A 20,263-nucleotide genomic window follows, 5' to 3' on the forward strand; every position below is an offset into this window, starting at 1 on the left:
CAAACAATTACGATAGGATAATTTATCATTTTCCAACTTCCAATTTTCTCTTTCTATTTGATATTGCTAGTTTGCTAATCAATTTGCTAATGTTCGCGTTTATGCGACCATGGCGGAAAAATTCTACACATATTTAAGAAATGCTACAAAAACTACGAAAAAGTAAATTAATTAAAACATTTTTATTAATTTTTATAATTAAATACATATTTTTTTATAAAAAATAAATATTTATACAAAAAAAATAATTTCTACAAATTTCAATTTTTAGTAGCCCTTTGCACTTATATTCATAAAAAATTTTTATCGCTATTTGATAAGCTATTTAGAAATGTATAGAATATTGTAGAATGTTAATTTTAGTTTTATCGAAACATTTATAAAAATCGCAGAAACGACGCATTACAAAAATTCTAGTAAAATTTAAGTGTTCCAATTGTAACATTTTCATGTAGATTTGTGCAGCATTTCTCAAATTTGTGTAGAATTTTGTAAAATTTTTTTGTCAGGGGATACCCTTCTCATATAAAAAAGCGAGTTTTAAATGAGACCAACATTAATTATCTCATACATAAAATTACCTTGAATTTTTCCATACTTGTCGATTTGTCAAACAGGAATCTATTGTTCCTAATTCAAATGTTCTGTATTTTCGAATTTTATATACTTCCCCTTTGAGAAAATTTTCTCCGATTTTTATTATCATTTTTTATTACTATTACTTTTATTTCCGATTTTTATTATTATATTCCTACAAAATTTTTATACGTTTGGCTGAAAATTCTTGAGAAGAATAACAAGCAGAATTAATATTCGTCGGCTCGCGTATTGAATCTGTTTATACAAGATTTCCGAAGGTTCTTCCCTATGTTGTCAGTTACGACCTTTAAGTGCCTCGATAATAATTCCCGTGTGGTGGAAACAACGATATGAACGAACGTATTCGGATCCAACGTCTCAGAATCGCTTCAAACGCCGACGTGATCAGGTCAAAACGTATTTTCTTCATTTAGATTTCAAAAAATATATCTAAGTTTTACATGTACATAGAAACTTCCATTTACTATGGTGAGTACCTACATTTTTCATAATTATAATTTAATTTATAATTTATAATTAAAATTAAAATTTGCACATTTTACTCACCCAAAACGAATATTATTTTAAAAAAGTTATATGTTTATAATTAAATGTTTCAATTTTTTATCAAACCATTTATATTTTATATGATATTTAAAATCCCTTGATAATAAAGCATTATACTTTAATATTTAAAAAAGGAATTTTAGAATGTATTCAGCAATGATGTATTAATAGTGTCAAAAGTATGATTTTTACTGATGTAAAATGACCCACAATGTATATCTTTTTTTATTTTTATGTCTTCTTCGATGTGATTTTAATGTCTTCTTAATTACGCTCTATTATTACGACTATGTGTCGCCTCAAATATGTCATATATGACATAATTTGCGTAACACAAATTATATCATTACATAAATTATATCATTACATAACTTGTTATGTGTAATTACATATAAAAGGTAGAGGATTCCAGCAATACTTATCAATACCCACACATTATACTTTATCCAAGGGACATCGCATGGACTTTGTGATGTTTTGTGACATCGTACGGATGTCGCGATGTCCCTCGGATGAAAAAATGTCACATGTGCTGTGTAAGAGAGATTATACATACTTAATATATTATATTCAAACGAGTAATATGAAAGCTATTCCGTACATGTAAAAATTAATAAAAACTGTAGTTTTCTGCTCACATTTATGAAAAAAAAAATATTTTCATCTTTTTGATAACTTTATTGAACTGATTCATCACGAATCTTTGTAAATCTATTAACATATCCTGTGTTCATGAATCATTACGAAGTATCGGTTTTTCTGTGATTAAAAAATCAAACAATATTAGTGGCGGTCCTGGCTTGAATAAATAATTATTAAATATGAGTATTGTTTGGGAGAGATGATTACTTAAGAACATTACAAATTCTTTTTTCAAATACTTTTTTGTTCACAATTTTGTCATATATTCTAAAATATGATGCTAATTATTAAAATTTATTTTACTTTTAATGTATATTATAACATATTTAGTCGAAACGTCGTTCAACGAATTTATCGTCATCGATTGACCGTCATTTTGATGTTATTTTTACGTTTCTTTGACGTTATGTTTTGATCATAAATAACGTAACTAATGACGAAAAACTCACGACAAATCGACATCATGTTTACTGAGTAGTATTTAAAATATGCGATATTAATTTTAATTTTAATTTTGAAAAATGTAATAATATATTTGAAAAGATTATATTCAAAGATATCTGAAAGAATGTGATCAATAACTTTTGCTTTTCGTGGTTTACTTTACGTTGTATATATATACATACATATTCGCAATAAGAATACAAAACATAGAATATCAGAGGATAGAATATCAAAGATAAAATGCTATTAATCTTTTATAATATTATAATGCTATTAATCTTTTTCCTGATTTTTTGAATTTCTAATAAAAGGAATTGGAATATTATATATAAAAGTTATTATTTTGATATTTAAATAATATAACTTGTTATAAAGATGATTTTATTTTTATTTTTTTATATGCAGAGTAAAATTTATCTTAGAGCATACCTTCAAAATGGTTGTGAGATAATACTCAGGTAACAAGCTGACGTTGTTTATCGTTAGCATTTGCTATCTAGGATGCGCAAGTGATATTTAAAGTGCGCGAGTACAAGTTTTAATATAATTTTTAATAAGTATTTGCGTTTTATTATACATTGATTATAAATATTATAACTTTTCTTCTAATTTATTTTAATTAACAGCTAGTATAATTTCTGCTACAAAATTTATAATCAATTTTTTGTTAATTTAATATTGATTTATAACAATAAATAATAATTTATAAATGCGGTTTCAAGATACTTTTACGCTCCAATAATAATTTATAAATGGCAATATTTTTTTCTTAATACTTAGATATGAAATTCAAAGATTATTAATATCGTGCACACATGATCTTTTCTCAATATTCGATTACTAAATCTCGAGAAATAAAATTTGAATTGTGTTCAAATTCGGAGTCGATCTTCAGACAAGTTTCATTTAAATTCTTCACTAGACTGGTGATTACATTTATTATCTCATGAATATTTTAAATTTACTCCTACATTTATTCGTTCAATTAAATCGTATATGATAATGGATTTTTTTTTAACAGTAAAATGGTTAAATGTATGAAATTTATTTAATGTCGCATAGCCACTAGCCAGTCGACACAGATTATTAATTATATTATATCTATGTTGAAATTTCGCATTCAATTATGTAAATATAATATAACAATATACGTTATATTACATTTACATTGAAGAGTGCGAAATTTTAACATAAATATATTGTAACTGATGATTTGTGTCGCCTGGGATATATATTTAAGTAATTTGATAAAAAAAAGTAATTAGAAGAACAACAAATAATTAGTGAATCACTTATTTTACTGCAACTTTAATATGTGTATTTGCAGATCATGCGTTTTATAGTGCTATTGTTTATATGCAGCTTCATTTATCCTTGTTATGTCTCTTCTATAGGTAAGATAATATTTAACGATAAAACAAAAATTTTATTCTTAAATTTTTTTTATGCATATTTATTTTTTGTTTAAATTTGTGAACAACGACATAACAAAATATAAATATGTTTGGAATTATATCATTTTTTACTTGTATTTCAAAATACCAACAATATAATAAAAATATTATAAGGATTTCGACGCATCTCTAAAGTATCTCTAAAGAAGACGAAATGCGAAGACGGGTATTTTCAATGCAACAGTGGCGAGTGCATACCAGTCGACAAAAAATGTGATTACATTGATCACTGTATAGATGGATCAGATGAAGATTTTGAGTGCGACCACCTAGATGAAAAAGTAAGTATTATATAGCTCATATTATTTTTTGCCAGTCACGTTCAAAATATTTATCTATTTCAAATTTGCGATATAATTTTTCAAGCTAAATATAGCTTCTACTTTTTACAATTAAATCACGTTACGTTGCAATCATTTACCTTAATATTACAAAAATTTCTAATTGCAAATCATGCGTCTAATCTTCATACTTTCTTTTCGTTGAAAGCAATCGAGTCCTTTATTTAGTATTAACTAATTCTTTTATTAATTAAAATGACCAGCATAGTTTTCTAACAGACGATTCTCGAGCTTTCAGCTGTAGAGTTATTTATTTAAATAACTAGATTTCTATTATGTAACAGCTCTGTTATATAACTTTTGCTTGAATGTCATATCAATGTCTGAACAAAATTTAATCAAAAGGATAATGGCCAATATTCATAATTCGATTTTCTAGTCTTATACTTATACAGTTTGATTACGAACAGTCTTAAGAGTATATCCAACTAATAAAATGATCGTACAACATCTTAAGAGAATATTTAAGACAATGTACACGTGAAATACAGAACAATATATTTTGTTTCTGTTTTTTAGTCCTTTATCACATGCGCCAAAGACCAATTCAAATGTAAAAACCAAGAATGTATACCGGCAGCGAAGTACTGTGATATGGTGAATGATTGCCTGGATGAAAGTGATGAGCACGACGGCTGTGTGAAACACGTAAGAGAATTTTCGATTAAAAGAACTTTCGCAACGTAGCATTTACTATGGGAGGATTAGTCGAACATAAATAAAAAATATATATTTAAAATATTTATAAAATACATATTTTGATTTTTTAATTTTTAATAAGATCAGTCTCGGGAACACTTTTTAGACCAATCGTGTATTTGCATTTATTTTTCCATTTGCATAATTCTAATTATGAATAGAAATAAACTGACAATTTTGTTTTTGCTGCTACAGCTGAATTGTACCAACAAATTTCTGTGTACCGACGGACATTGCATAAATAAAGAATGGGTTTGCGACGACAGGAACGATTGTCCCGACGGCAACGACGAGTGGAATTGCAGTAATTTTTAGAAATATAGTTTTAATGATAGGACGATAGAAATAAAAAGGAAACTTTCTTTTATACGATTTTTATGTCTTTCCAGAAGCAAATAAAACATCGTCCGCGAGTTCTTGTAAAACTGAGAACTACCAATATATGTGTGCAAATCATCGATGTATATCTCTTAAAGTAGTATGCGATAAAAAGGATGACTGTGGCGATGGATCAGACGAAGGTCCCGGTTGTGAGTATGCTATTATATATAATTTTTTTAATTATTAGTAAACATATTTTTATTGTACATTGTACTCACCAACGTATTTTTTGCAATTTACATTCGTGATATAATCTGGCTGTGATTTGTTACATTATTACATTACTCAATTTTCTGTTAGGTACACAATTCAATTGCTCGTCGGCAGGATGCCAATCCAATTGCCATCAAACTCCTAAAGGAAGTGTATGTACCTGTAAACCAGGTTATAAATTACAAAAAGATAATCGCACTTGTAATGGTAAATCTATGATAAATAAAAGTGAAAAATCATTCTTATAACCAATCACCTTTTGCCTAATAATTTTTCCGTTTTGCATAGATATTGATGAGTGTCAGGCTTATGGCATATGTGATCAAGATTGTATGAATGTCCCAGGATCGTATGCGTGCACATGCCAAAGGGAATACTATTTGGAAAATGACAAAAGAACCTGCAAAGCTCGAGGTAAATTAATTCGCGAGTATTTGTGACAGTGCATATTTATTTATATTAGACTTTATAAAAATGAGTATCTTTTTTGTTTATAATTCAGCTGGTGAGGCAACATTGGTGTTCTCTACAAGAACCAGTATTCTCGGGATGCATGTCGATTCGGAAAAGTTTTTTTCGCTCGCGACAAACTTGAATCACGCTGTCGGTGTTGCTATGTACGGCGATTACGTATATTGGTCGAATCTTGAAGAAAACGGCTATAATACTATTGTAAAAAAACGCACGTATCATCCACAAGCACCGAACGAAGTCATTGTTACAACAGGTAAGAATCGTAACGGTATTTATAAATATAATTACAGTTTTTGCAAAATGTTCGTAGAAATGTGTGCCTTTTTGCAATATAAAATAAAATAACATTAAAATTACCATTATTAGTATAAAATAATTATTATTATGGATACAATAATTATTGACAATTATAATTTTTACAAATACATACATATTATACAATATTATATTATTGCGATAATGGAATTATAAAAATTATAATTTGTTAATAAATTAATATATTAATTATCTATTGATGCATGTTATAGATATTTTCTATAAGAAAAATATAGAATGTTGCTGAAATAAGTATTTTTAAATATTGTATTTTAAAATTGAATATTGTAATTTTGTACAATATCTTTTAAAATCTTTATACTTTTTTTGTATAAAGGCTTGGCATTGATAACGGGGATAGACGTGGATTGGATTACAAAGAACATATATTTCGCGGACGAGGATAACCATTGTATTGGAGTTTGCACAAACGATGGCACGTACTGCACCGTATTAATCAAAGATACTGACAAACCAACAGGAGTCGCTTTATTACCAACCCAAGGGTAAATATCGTGTATTGTAAAAAATTATACTTAAATTCTATCGTAATAATTTAACGATTATATAAAAAATCAGGAAAGAGAAAGAAAAGGAGAGAGGGAGGGAGATACAGAAATTCTTAAATTGTATCAATTGATTTATCATCTCATTTGAATTTGAAAGAATTATTAATTCTTAACAAAAATATTTTATTTTAATCTATTTTCTACATTTTATTTTAAAAGCTAAAAATATAACAAAATAAATTTAATATAAAAATATATTAAGCCTGTATTACATTTACAGAAAAATGTATTGGAGCGATTGGGGTACTTTTCCACATATAGCAGTGGCCGGAATGGATGGTAAAAACGTCCGTATATTCGTCAATGAAAAGTTAGAATGGCCGAAAAGTGTCACTATTGATTATCCGAACGAGAGATTATATTGGGTGGATGCCAAGTCAAAGATGATCGAATCTGTACGCTTAGACGGCACTGATCGAAGAGTTAGTGTGCTTCTTATAATAAAATACGACGAGATACTATTGTGATTCTACGAATTACATTTATTCAATCAATTTAATTATTTGCAGATAGTGTTACATGATATAATACAAGAGCCATTCTCTATGACGGTCTTTCAAAATAAATTATACTGGAGCGATTGGGAATCCAATGGGATACAGACCTGCAATAAATTTACTGGAAAGGATTGGAAGATCTTAATTCGTAATCATAATAAACCTTATAGCGTGCACATGGATCATTCAGCGATAAAACCTAATGTACGTATCATATTATAATCCCTGGTAAAAATTTCTCATGGAAAACTGTTCACATTAGTGAATTCATGAACCAGATTTTATATTTCAAACGATGGAATTTTTTTATCAGAAAGTTTTACTAAGAATGTTAATTTCTTCTTATAAAGGAACGTCATGAAAAATTTGCATTGTCGTTTAATTGAATTTCAGATTGACAATCCATGTTACTCTAATCCGTGTTCTCAATTATGCATGTTGAATCAGAATAAAGGTTACACGTGCGGCTGCACTTTGGATAAGAAATTAAATGCCGACAAACATACTTGTCAAGGTAAATTCGTCAAAGAAATAATGAAATATACCAAATCTTTAGAACATATTAACATTTGTTGCATTAATAAAATTGGGATGGTAATGTATTAATATATTCTTATATATGTACTGAATTAAATATAGTAACATAATTTCAGATGTGAAGAAGAATCAGCATTTATTAATTATTCAAGGAAGAAAATTCATTAACTACTATCACGAATTCTTAGGAAAGCCAAAAGTAATGACATTGTCACTGCAACACATGTCACAACAATCATATAACAATCTAGTGAATATAATATCTGATCCGCTCTCAGGTATCAGAATTATTATTTAAAACATATATTACAGACACATCTAACAACTTATCTTCATCATTAATTCTTTCTTACGATTAAAACTTACTTTAGGTCAGATAATTATTTGCCATCTGCAATTATCAACGCCTTTCTTAACGTCAACGACAGACATCTTACGCTATGATCCAGTCCACCACAGTTCGGAAAAAATAGTGACGATCAATAAGATATTTTTCGAATTAGCATTTGATTATATTGGCAATAACTTGTACACAACAAATACTGTAAACCAATCTATCGAGGTAATCAACTTAAACACCAAGGCAATGACGGCCTTTTATTTTAAGGATGAGGTTCCTAAATATATTGCACTAGCTCCTGAAGAAAGGTATGGCATTGAATTAAATATACTTATCATTTACGAGATGATTATCAATCATTCTTAATAAAGCAAGTGGAACATAAAAAATTTGCATATTTTGTATCATAGCAAGATGTTCGTAGCCTTTCAAAAATCAATGCATTCGATCAGTGGTTTGACTTTATATGAGATGCAAATGAACGGACTCGGTAAAAGAAAGCTAATTAGGGAAGGATTAATTGGTCCACAATTACCAATGTACTATGACAGAGACAGTAAAACACTTTTTGTGAGTGATTTGCTCCCAGGTTACATTTACTCGCATTCGGCCCAAGGTTCGCATTTTAACTTTTATAAGTGTTTAAGTTTTGGATCTTATTTCACAAATGGATTTTGAAATGAGTATATTCCCAAAGTGATAAATTAAATTTTACAATATAAAACTATATCATGATATTTATGTGCAATTATTTTATTATGAAAAGTATATTTGTACGACTATCGTGAAAGTATCAAATTTTTTTAGACACGCGTATACTTCGTTCTGGACTAAAGAGCCCCCACAGTCTTACTGTCGCCGGCGACAATCTTTTCTGGATCGAATCACAGAATAAATTATACTCGACAAATTTTAGAACAGCCTCTGTAAAACAGAAGACTGTTGAGTTTGGTGAGTTCATTAATACTTGTTTAATATAAAGTAAGATTAATATGCAAGATAAATAGTTTTTAAAATTCTATCTTTTTTAGATCTCTCTAAATTAAACGATAATATGACATCTTTACCTGGTCATTTGACACCTTATTCACGCGATGCACAGTATGTGGTAACTCTGCGCAAAGATGATATACCAAAGCACGATTGTCAGAAAAATAATGGAAATTGTTCACACGTGTGTTTGCCTTCTCTTATTACTTCATTTGTAAGTATGCAAATTCTATATAGGCGAAGAAATCGTGTAATGTGAAAATTATCTGATGAACGTAATGTAAGCATCTCATTTATAATTAATCTTTAAACTGTAACGCTTGAAAAAATCACACTATTGGTAAACAGCGGTCTGACAGATCGTTATCATGTTTTCGTTAATTTTGTAAGTTCTTTATAATGAATTGACTCCAGTCTGGAACCACTACAATTTTTCAACCTTTCACATTACACGTTTCCACCGAATTATAACGGGATCACTACAGTTTAGTGGGGATAGATGGCATACGAAGGTATTATATGAGTTTAAAGTGTCTCTTATGAATGTCAAGGAAGTTATTAACGAGTAAAGTTTCAATAGCGATCTGTAAGACCGGCATTATAGTTTAATTAAGGATTAAAGTACTTTCATCTATATTATTTTGTTATATTCTACTATTTATCGAAGAAATGTAATGTGACATTTTCACATGATAATTACTTTTAGATCTGTGCTTGTCCTCCTGGAATGGAACTATCAAATGATAATCGTACATGCATTTCGCATCATGAATGTTCTAAGAACGAATATAAATGTAGCGAGCACAACATCTGCATACAAAGAAACCAATTGTACGTTTAATCAGTATTTTTATGCGTAATCCATAAAAGATAATAGAATCATTAAACTAACTATATCAATATATTGTTACAATTATAATGTTCTGTTTTAGTACATTTTTTTATGTGTTATTCTTTATGCAATTTAATTGCCCTGAATTTCCGTATTTTTATATTTAATATTTCAGAATATTTATTATTTCGTGATTATTTTATAGATCTTAAGTATAACACGAATATTATGAATACTTTTGGAATTTTGCAATTTGTTTAGGTGTGATGGCATCGAAAATTGCCCGAACGGTGAAGACGAAACGAGTGAATGCAGAATAAAAGGAAGATGCAAGGAAAATCAGTTCATGTGTAAAAATGGCGACTGCATCAGGTTAAAAGATCGTTGTAACTCGCGTTACGATTGTACCGATCAATCGGACGAGCAGAACTGCGAGAAACCGAAATGCAAAAGTGGTAATTACGTTGACAAGAGTTGCATGCATTTTTGTTTTATCCTATTCATATCTGAATGCGAACATTGAATGAATACCTGAATGAGCTCGAAATCTTTCTCTCTTAATGCAATAATTCCATTCATTCATTTAATGTATATATTTCTCCTAGATGAATTTCAATGTAAATTTACTGAGACTTGCATACCGAAGACCAAAATGTGCGACAGCAATCCTGATTGTGACGATTTAAGTGATGAGGAAGATTGCAGGAAAGTAGAGTGCACTTCAAACGAATTCAAGTGCAACAATGGTAAATGCATTCCAAACACATTTGTATGCGACAACGATGTAAGTAGCAATTGTATTAATACTTTATAACTTAACGTATACTCTGCGGTAAACAAAAATAAATTAAAATAAATTAAAAATTGCAATTTATTTTAATTTATCCAAATTTGCGCTTTAGAATTCCGGAGTATTTTTGAATTCAAATAGGCTCAAATGGATAATACAAAATGCGCGCTATTCATCATTTTGAATTCAGATAAATTTATGTCCCCATTATATTATTTTTGGATTCAAATAAATTGAAATACGAAATGAGCTATTCATCATGTTGAATTTGGATCTATTCATATTAATTTTGAATTGAAAAATCTGAAGTGCGAATTCGGAAATATTGAAATGAATCCATTTCTATCCATTTCGATTCATTTTTACTTGCTGGGAGGTAGAAATACATTTCAAGAAATTGATTCTACATTTTTTAGATCAGAATATATGAGCTTTTTGAGTAATTTCTTTATTCACGACGTGTTAAAGTTATTTTATATAATTGTATTTGTATTTAAGAACGATTGTGAGGATGGAGAGGATGAAGCAGCCGAGAAATGTTACTCAAAGATAGCATGTAAAATGCCTAAGATGTTTAAGTGCCCAAATGGTGATTGTATAAGTGACTCGTTATTATGCAATGGCATAAACGATTGCAACGATGGTAGCGATGAGGTGCACTGCTTAAGTAATGTAACAACTCATTTGGTTAATTGCAGTTTAAATGAATATCGGTGTCTCGGCACTGATATATGTCTTCCAAAAAATGTAAGGTAAGTTGATAGTTTTAAAATATAAAAACGATTAGTAAACAATTACGCACAAACACCAAAACTTTATTTTAATTTAATTCGATTTCCTGAAAAGTTCTTGCAGTGTATGTTGCACAAATAGTCGTAGCGTTTAGAAAAAAATAATCTATCTTAGGCTTAAAAATGCTCTGTGTTTATCTTTTTTTTTTCTTTCAGATGCGACGGCAAAAATGATTGTCCGCAATCAGATGACGAGCAAAATTGCACGTATTGTTTCGAGAATGAATTTGCCTGCGATAATAAAAGGTGCATTCCGGAGCTTTGGGTATGCGACAAGGCCAATGATTGTGGCGACAATTCGGATGAGAAGAATTGCGATGGCAGTAAAAGGAACTTCATCGAATCTAACGAATGTGATGAATTTAAATGTTCTGTCGGCACTTGTTTGCCGTACAGCAAAGTATGCGACGGTAATCGAGACTGTCCAGATGGCAGCGATGAAACCGGAAAATGTCGTACGTAGTTAATCTTTCTTGCGTTATTAAAATTGCTCCGGTCAAAAATGTCTTTGACAGATTTAACAAAGTGTCTGGAGCTTTTGTCTTTAAAGTACTCATAAAAATCAATCTTTTTTCGCATATGTTTATAAAATATAATCAGGAAATTAATCTATAATGCATTGATAATTTAAAATGAGAAATCTTAACGAATTAAAAGTGAAGAGTTACAGAATTTTAAAAAATTAAAAAAATTTACACATATTATAATATGAGTTACGTTTTTCTGTATAGAAACGGCCTGTACGGTGAACAATTTCTGTAAAGGTATGTGTTACAAGACACCAGCAGGCGCAGTTTGCGGATGTCAATCAGGATATCGCTTAGCTGTCGACATGATTTCCTGCGAGGACATAAATGAATGCGAATTAGATATTTGTTCGCAAATGTGTCGGAACACTATAGGCTCTTACGAGTGTTTCTGTAAAGACGAATTTATTATTCGCAACGATAAAACCTCTTGCAAAGCTGTCGGTAAGTAGTCGCGAATTGACATTTGTACAAACTATTTAAAATAATAAAATTTATTGATGATTATTTAGGGCCGGCAATGGAATTTATCACTGTTACTGATAATGATATTAGGAAGATGACGCACAATTTACATTCAACTACTCAATTACTCTTTCCGTTAATGGGCGTAAGAGTAAGTGGTCTCGACGTGAACGCAGTCAGTGACTCTGTTTATTGGAGTAATGGTTAGTCTCTTTGCTTCAATCTTATATATATTAAGTTAATTATTAATACACATATGTTTGAAGAATATAAAACAAAAATTATTTAACAAAGAGATCGATAGTCTTTCAAACCAATTATTTGATTAAATATTGAAGAAAAAAATAATTGCAGATGAATTCGGCACTATTAAAAAACTCAACATTAGAACGAATGAAATAGTGACAGTTAAAATTGTCGAGCATCCACAGGCACTCGCGGTTGATTGGATTACTGGTAACGTCTACGTCAATGATAATAGCCATCTGAATACGATTAAGGTATATTCATCTTGAACATCAAATCAATAAAAGAATACCGTGATTCAAATGCTCATTTAATTAATTATTTGAAGGTATGCAATTTGGAGAAAGGAAAATGTGCGACGCTTGTTAAAATACAGGATAAAATGAAAGTGGCGTCCGTCATAGTTGATTCGATTAACAGGTACCTCTTTTTCACATTTACTGATATCGTCGTTAGTATTCCGCAAAATTCAAAATCTCTCTCGATATCGTAGATGGTTATTCTGGGCTGAAATATCTTTGGAAGCAGATCATCCAACCAGCAAAATATGTCGAACAGATATGACGGGTGCTGACATGAAGATTATTGCTTCCGATCTGGGTTTTGTGAGAGGAATGACAATCGATCATGTAAAATCTAAATTATATTGGTCGGACGATTTCTATAAAACCGTCGAGTCATCTAATTTTGATGGAAGTCAACGCAAAGTGGTCTTAACTTTAAATGTATGTTAACAGATTCATCATATCAATACCATGTTTTATAATAGAGACATCTTAAAATCATTTATCTTAAAATATAAGCACTGTGCTTGAATAGAGTGGGTAAATTATATTTTTTTCTGTGACAAAAAAATAAGATTCTTTTTTTTTTTTTAGATGAATCACGCGTTAAGCATTAGTATTTTTGAACAGTCTCTTTATTTTTTGAGTTCGGACAATCTACTAAGCAGCTGTAAGATGTACGGTAAAAGATCGTGTGAACACGTAAACATAGGCGCAAGTAATGTTTTCAGGCTCTTCTCCATTCTTCATATTTCCAGACAGGTACCTTTCGGTACGTATAATATAAGAACGAACAATCTCAAAATTAAAATGCTATCTGTGTACATTAATCTTAACAAAATTATAAAGTAAAATTAAGAGTACGTATTTATTTTGTAGCTAATCCTTGCGATGCAGAGTATTGCGATTATATGTGTGTTTTAAAGAAGGAGAACGCAACGTGCATTTGTTCAGATGGTGAATCAATAGAATCCAATAGCACGTGCAACATAAAAAATGACCTCAAATTTGTTGAAAGCATTAATTTCTCGAGAAATACACGGAACATAAGCGGCATTTATAGCATAACCATAATCGTATTATTGGTTAGTGTTCTGTTATTATGCGTTTACTATTACTATCAGAAAAACAAATTAAAGTCGAAGCCAGCGAGCAATCTTAGGTACGTCCCAAATTTATTTTAGTTTTGGAACTAGAAATAGGTATTAAGCGTAATATGTAATTACTATTCGCATATAAAAATATTGTGCAATATTGTATTACAGTTGCAGCAGCATTCACTTCCAAAATCCGTCGTACGATCGAAGCGATGAAATTGAAGTAATGCTTGACTCCATGGCTTCTTCTGAATTATCTCCCGGACAGCACGAATATATTAATCCTATTAACAATAAATGTATGAAGGTAAGTAGTAATTTTATACTTGGACGCATATTATTTTTTATGCCTGTGTTGCATATAGCTACATTTCTCTAATACAAATTAGTTATAATATAAATTATGTAAACTTTCCTGGCGGAAAAAAAATTTTACAAAATTCTATATAAATTTAAAAAATGTACAAAAATTTGCATGAAAATACTAGAATTGAAAAAATTTTAAAAATTTTTGTAAATTTTTGTATTTCTGTTGTGGTTTCTACAAATTTCTGTCTTAATCAAACGGAGTACACAAATTGCACTAAAATAACTAATTATGATTAAGAATAATTTACGTTCCTATCAAAATGCACATACATAAACATGTGCGCGCGCTTATACGCGCACACACACGTTTAATTATTGTACATTTTAATATTCAACATTCTTTTGTAGGCTGCAGAAAATAATGCAAAGAAATCAAATCAATGCTCGGAGGGAAAGAATATTGAAGAGGAAAAACAGGATGCGTTAATTTATTTTGTACATAATTCAAAATAATTCAATTACAGTCGAAGAAATATCACAAAAATTAATATTCAAATTGAATTTAAAATTAGTCAAATTTAAATTTAAAATTAGTCAACAAAACCTTTTATGTGACGTTAGAAAATTTCTTACTATTTTGTATCATAAATTTCAAGACGTTGTTGGTGAATGTGTGCCTATAAATGCAATATATACATAAATATTGATATATGTAACTCAATAATTTAGACATATTTGATCACTACGAAATCAAATGGGTTACAAAATGAACTATGATCTATGTCAAATATTTCCTATGCACGATCACTTATCTTTGAGTAAACTAAAATTTGAAACAAAAACTATATAAAATGTTATATAAAATATATTTATTCTTAAAGGCACTTGTTGCGTGTTCTATTTTAAATTTTCAATATGTTCAAGCATGATGTCATTATACTTATTTAAAATTTTTATATAGGGCCGTAGGCTACAAAAAAATTTGTACATACATTCATTAAATTAACATTAACATTTATATTAACATTGTGTATATTCTCATATATGAATTATCTATTGTATTACCTAGTACATTATCTATTGTAATACATAAAAATATGTTATCGTTTTACAATTTTGTAAAATATTATACATTGTAAAAAATACAATAAAATTTTTATATTGTTAGTAAAGTTAGTTTTAACAATTATACATAATATAAAGAACTATATATTTTATACATATACATAACGTAAATTTTCATATATTTGAACCAAAAAGAAATGACTGATAGATTAATTAATACGCATTTATGATATAAGCAATATTTAGTGAATGTGCCCCTAACATTGGAAAAGATGGACAAAGAAAAAGAAGTAATCGTTTAAAATTCGAAAATTAAATCAACGCTCCAATCGGGAACATTCCGGGTTTCATACATTCTTTTAAATAAAAAGTGTTGTTTGTCTTATGATATATATTGCAGAAAACACGTTATTGAATTGTTTAATGTACGCATTAAGCTAACGTAATTGATAACATTAATCTCGTTTAAAAAACCACCTTTACAGCAAATTTTTGCCTAATGTTAATAATTGCAATGCAATTCATTGACCATATGAAATTTATATACAAATCAACACAAATGATAGGACTAATGTCCACTATTAGCCAATGTTAACGTATATATTGTCTGGAGCTTTACATTTATAATTTATTTAAGCATGATGATACACAATTACAATTTTTATACAGGGCTGCATACAAAAAATTTTGTTATTCATTCATTTATAGTCAACATTTTATTAACATAATATATTCTTACACACGAATTATCCATTGGAATACATAAAATATCATTTTTAAACTTGTCAAATATAATATACAAATATAACATATAATACAATTTTTATATTATTAATAAAGTTAGTTTTAACAGTTATATACGTATAAAAAACTTCATTTTTTATACAAATTTTTATATAAATGTAAATTTTAATATTTTTTTCTTTATTGTATATAGTATTTGCATTGTGATGCCTATTATTATTTTACGATTAATAAAAATTGTGTCTTTAAGATTTTATTGGTAAAATACTTTAATTTTAGTTCAATTATAACAAAATCTAAACAACTAAAAATTACTTAAAAACTTAGGTGCAATATCAAATGTTGGTAACAATATCCGTTCATATATTTCATAGCGTCCAATTTCCAGTAATTCATATTCACATGTATCATATATACAATAAAAAGTGCAAGAAATATAATAAAAATTAATTATGTAGCAAGAGAAAATAATAGATAGTGTATATTCACAGATTATTATGTTTAATTGTAATTATTCTCTTACAGATATTTTATTTCAATCAATTAAGTACGGACTATCAAGGGCACCAATACCTGCTACTATTCCTCCTTCATCTTCACTCGCTGATTTGGTTCTTAGAATATGTCCAACTTGTTCATTTAGTATTATAGCATTGCTATCCCTAGAGAGAATAGAATATTACAAGAATAGTATTAATGCTGTCATCAGTATATTTCTTAGCAAATAATATGATTATTACAATGCAAATCAGTTCGCTTACCCCACTATCACACCGTATATACCAAGTTCTGTTATAACATCTGATAGATTAATGCTATCTTCCAATGACGACTCTTCAATAGCACGCACCAAATAGTTTTTTTGTAAAGGAGGATAAATGCGATCCATGAGAATCCACGCCGTTCTCTCTTGCGATTCCTTCATCGTATTCAACCACGTTCTTATATCCTCATTATACACGTTATTCCCTCCTCCTTCTCTTTGTGGTTTAAGAACAAACTTGTTTGGTTCATTTATACCCATTTTTACTGCTTTTTCTCCATCATTATTCTGTTATTAAAACGAATACATGATTAAGATTATAAAATGCTAAAAGTTTCAATTCATATAGTTGTCAATCAATTAAGTGTTCTGATGAAATGACGAGTAGATTACTTACAAAATCTAACGTATATAGACCAGTAAATATTTCTTGCACTTTAGAAACAGATACATCATCTTTTAGAAACTTTTTCAATACACTAGGCTGAGCTAAAGATTGTTGTACCTAAAAATTTGAATTTTAAAATCAAAATATTAAAAAAATTTTAATTATAAAGAATACACATCATTAAATTTATTCCAATTGTAACAAATGTGAAAAAATTAAATCCTTTTGTTTTCTATATAATTTATATTATTTACTCTAATATCTTGTAATTTTTTGTATAAATAACACTCGATTCATTACATGTTATTTTTGTTTATAAAAATAAAAATTTAAATAATTTACATACTTTCTTAGTACCTGCTAAATGATACTGTACTGATGGACATTTTATTGCAAGCGAACATTCTATCAGCAATCTAATGTCCCATTCCTTTTCTGTAGGATAAGCTTCAAGTTCGTAACCAGAACGATAGTAAACAACAGCCACTACCATATTTGAACTAAAACAATTGAAGTGATTCAGATATTTCAATTATTTGATGTTTCTAACATTCTGTATTCTTTGTTTAATATTTATTTCTAATTATTTTCCAAGATTAAAAAAATTCCGATCTTTTGAAATACTTTCGAAACACTATAAACATTCATATAATTTATAATATGTATATAAATTCATATTCATATAATTTATAAATTCTAATTAAGATTGTTCAACTTACACAATTAATTCTTTATTTGGTCCCAATTTTATTCCTTCCAATGCTAAACTAGTTAAACTTTTTCTAATAATCTTAATTTTTGGACATAATTGACGAATTTGGAACTCATGAAACCTTTGATCGCTTATATTATAAGTCACATCTTCAACAATAAATAATATAATAGCCCTGAAACATATCTAGGCATTAGTCTTGTTTGTGTGAGATATAAAATCGAGAGTAAAATCTGCAGTATCATTACACAACTTACTCTGGATTATTGTACAATTCCCATGCAAGTATTAATCCTTTGCAAAATCCATTAAGAGCATTGTTTCCTGGAATCTTATAAATATAATTAATATCAATAATCTATTTCTTATCAGTAAAGTATCTTAAAAAATATAGCAAGAATAACGTAAGTTTAACATTTCATAGAAAATATAATTCTTTTTTTAATTATAATGGACAATTAATTTACTTGTTCACATGCTTCCTTTCTATATCCCAATTCTTCTAATATGTACCTGTAATAAAAATGTATTTTTATTAAAGATACGTAAATAGAAAACTTTTCAAAAGATAAAATTTCTTTATATTTTTACATTAAACTTACTTATGATATTCAGATGTAATAGTAGATAAAGCAGCAAAACTGGATGCTATCGTGTTTATTTCAACTTGCTTTATCTTACAATCATCGTTATGCAATAAATAATCCGATCTCAACAGTCCGAGACTTATACTCTACAATATTGAAAGAAAAAGAGTAAGATTTATCTTACATTTTCATATGAAGTTTGACTGCGATAGATCTCTTTAGTGTGACATTTAGGTATATTAATATTTAATATTACATACCTGGCTAAAGCCTTTTTTGTATACTGTCTCATATATGTGGAACAGCTTTGCGGTAAATGGATCAGCTTGTATTGTGCTAAATTAAATAACAAAAGACTATATTATGATAAGAAAAATTCCATTACAATTCTGTTCTAGTAACACAGTACCTTTTTAAGCTGCTGGCGAGAAATTCTTTATCATGAGCAACCTTATGAATAAGTTCGTTCAATAAAGTCTGTACATTTTTTACAGCTAGAAAGGATTTTCTAGGGAAGCTCGATGGTAACAGTGTAACAGGCAGCACTTGTACCTGGTCTTTGTTGAAGTTTTTTTTAGACCGCATGGATATTCCTAAGGAATAACATAAATCTGTGTAAGTACATCATCTAACAGCGTTTTTCACTGTACTACACTAAGGCACACTCAGTGCGTTATGCACTAAAACCAACACTATCTACTGGAGCTTGTACCAAATATCTGCATTTAGTGTGCACTGAGTATGTACAGTTCAACCAGTAAAATACGCAAGTTATAGTAATAATTTTTATATTTGCACTATTTCCTTGAATTCTTTATGCTTAAAACTACAAAGTAATGACACAACAGTCAATGTGTTTGCTTGTTAAAGATATGACTTAATAGTCTAGTTAGGAGCAAGATAGAATTATCATGGCCAAGCCTCCTAAGCATACGTTTATCAGTAATGTATTTCTTATCAGTAAAAAGACATAATCACCATGCATAAGTGTCCAGTCCTTCGCTTTATCCACACTGTCTTTCAACAGCTCCTCTGAGAGAGGAAGCTGGATACAGGGCTCCAGCCGACAGCTGCTCATGACGAAATTCAAAATCGAATCACACACTAACGATATTTACTATCGTCACGACCACTGACTTGGTCGTTTAAAGCCTAACACCTGACTCATGCTAATAAACTGTTGTAAACGTCAACAGTGGTCAACAGTGCTCGTTCAGGTTCAGATGTGATAAGGCAATAGAAAAAAAAGCTATCACGGCGTCATCTCTCGGTGATCCTCCTCACGACGATTCGTCTTGATTCACACTTGACACGAACGCGCGATCCTTCAATTTCGAAACTCTCGAAATCTTTCTGACGTTCACGTGGGTTGGAAACTCGGGATATCAGGCAACGGAGAAGATGCGAAACACGATCGAACGCGACATGACTTCGCACCATGCATCCGACACGACGGATGCCGGCACGAATGCCCGACACTTTCGAAACAATCGCTCGCGTCAAAAACTCATACGGAACAACGAGGATACGAGTTGAAATGCGCCGCGACGCGCCGAGACCTTCCCCCGTCATCCCCGTCATCCCTAACCGCCATACCGAGCAACTGCTGGAACTGCGTAGC

The 20,263-nt window shown here is 29.5% G+C and overlaps 2 protein-coding genes across 2 annotated transcripts; one reads left to right on the plus strand and one right to left on the minus strand.

Annotated features, from left to right (window-relative positions):
* The first annotated feature begins 959 nt into the window (after nt 1–959).
* Nucleotides 960–15,199, plus strand: LOC105200757 (vitellogenin receptor). Its single transcript, NM_001304596.1, is given in 32 exon segments — nt 960–1,068; nt 3,560–3,626; nt 3,801–3,967; nt 4,547–4,675; nt 4,922–5,030; nt 5,116–5,256; nt 5,408–5,527; nt 5,609–5,734; nt 5,823–6,047; nt 6,447–6,615; nt 6,899–7,100; nt 7,188–7,379; nt 7,569–7,689; nt 7,829–7,990; nt 8,084–8,360; nt 8,463–8,668; nt 8,860–9,003; nt 9,084–9,256; nt 9,749–9,873; nt 10,136–10,329; nt 10,480–10,658; nt 11,163–11,416; nt 11,612–11,910; nt 12,187–12,426; nt 12,495–12,650; nt 12,802–12,947; nt 13,022–13,113; nt 13,187–13,418; nt 13,572–13,749; nt 13,857–14,139; nt 14,243–14,381; nt 14,792–15,199. Coding segments are annotated over 31 exon segments (5,349 nt in total). The 5' UTR covers nt 960–1,068; nt 3,560–3,562; the 3' UTR covers nt 14,897–15,199.
* Nucleotides 15,200–16,371: 1,172 nt separating this feature from the next.
* LOC105200755 (glutathione synthetase) lies at nt 16,372–20,212 on the minus strand. Its single transcript, XM_011168459.3, has 11 exons — nt 19,621–20,212; nt 19,052–19,235; nt 18,903–18,978; nt 18,658–18,788; nt 18,523–18,568; nt 18,313–18,386; nt 18,063–18,230; nt 17,690–17,843; nt 17,353–17,460; nt 16,954–17,243; nt 16,372–16,854 (listed from the first exon to the last, which is right to left on the minus strand). The coding sequence occupies exons 1-11, from the start codon at nt 19,718–19,720 to the stop codon at nt 16,728–16,730; spliced, it is 1,458 nt and encodes a 485-aa protein (XP_011166761.1). The 5' UTR covers nt 19,721–20,212; the 3' UTR covers nt 16,372–16,727.
* Between the last annotated feature and the right edge of the window lie 51 nt (nt 20,213–20,263).

This window comes from Solenopsis invicta, chromosome 2 (assembly GCF_016802725.1).
Source record: "Solenopsis invicta isolate M01_SB chromosome 2, UNIL_Sinv_3.0, whole genome shotgun sequence".
Lineage (NCBI taxonomy): Eukaryota > Metazoa > Arthropoda > Insecta > Hymenoptera > Formicidae > Solenopsis > Solenopsis invicta.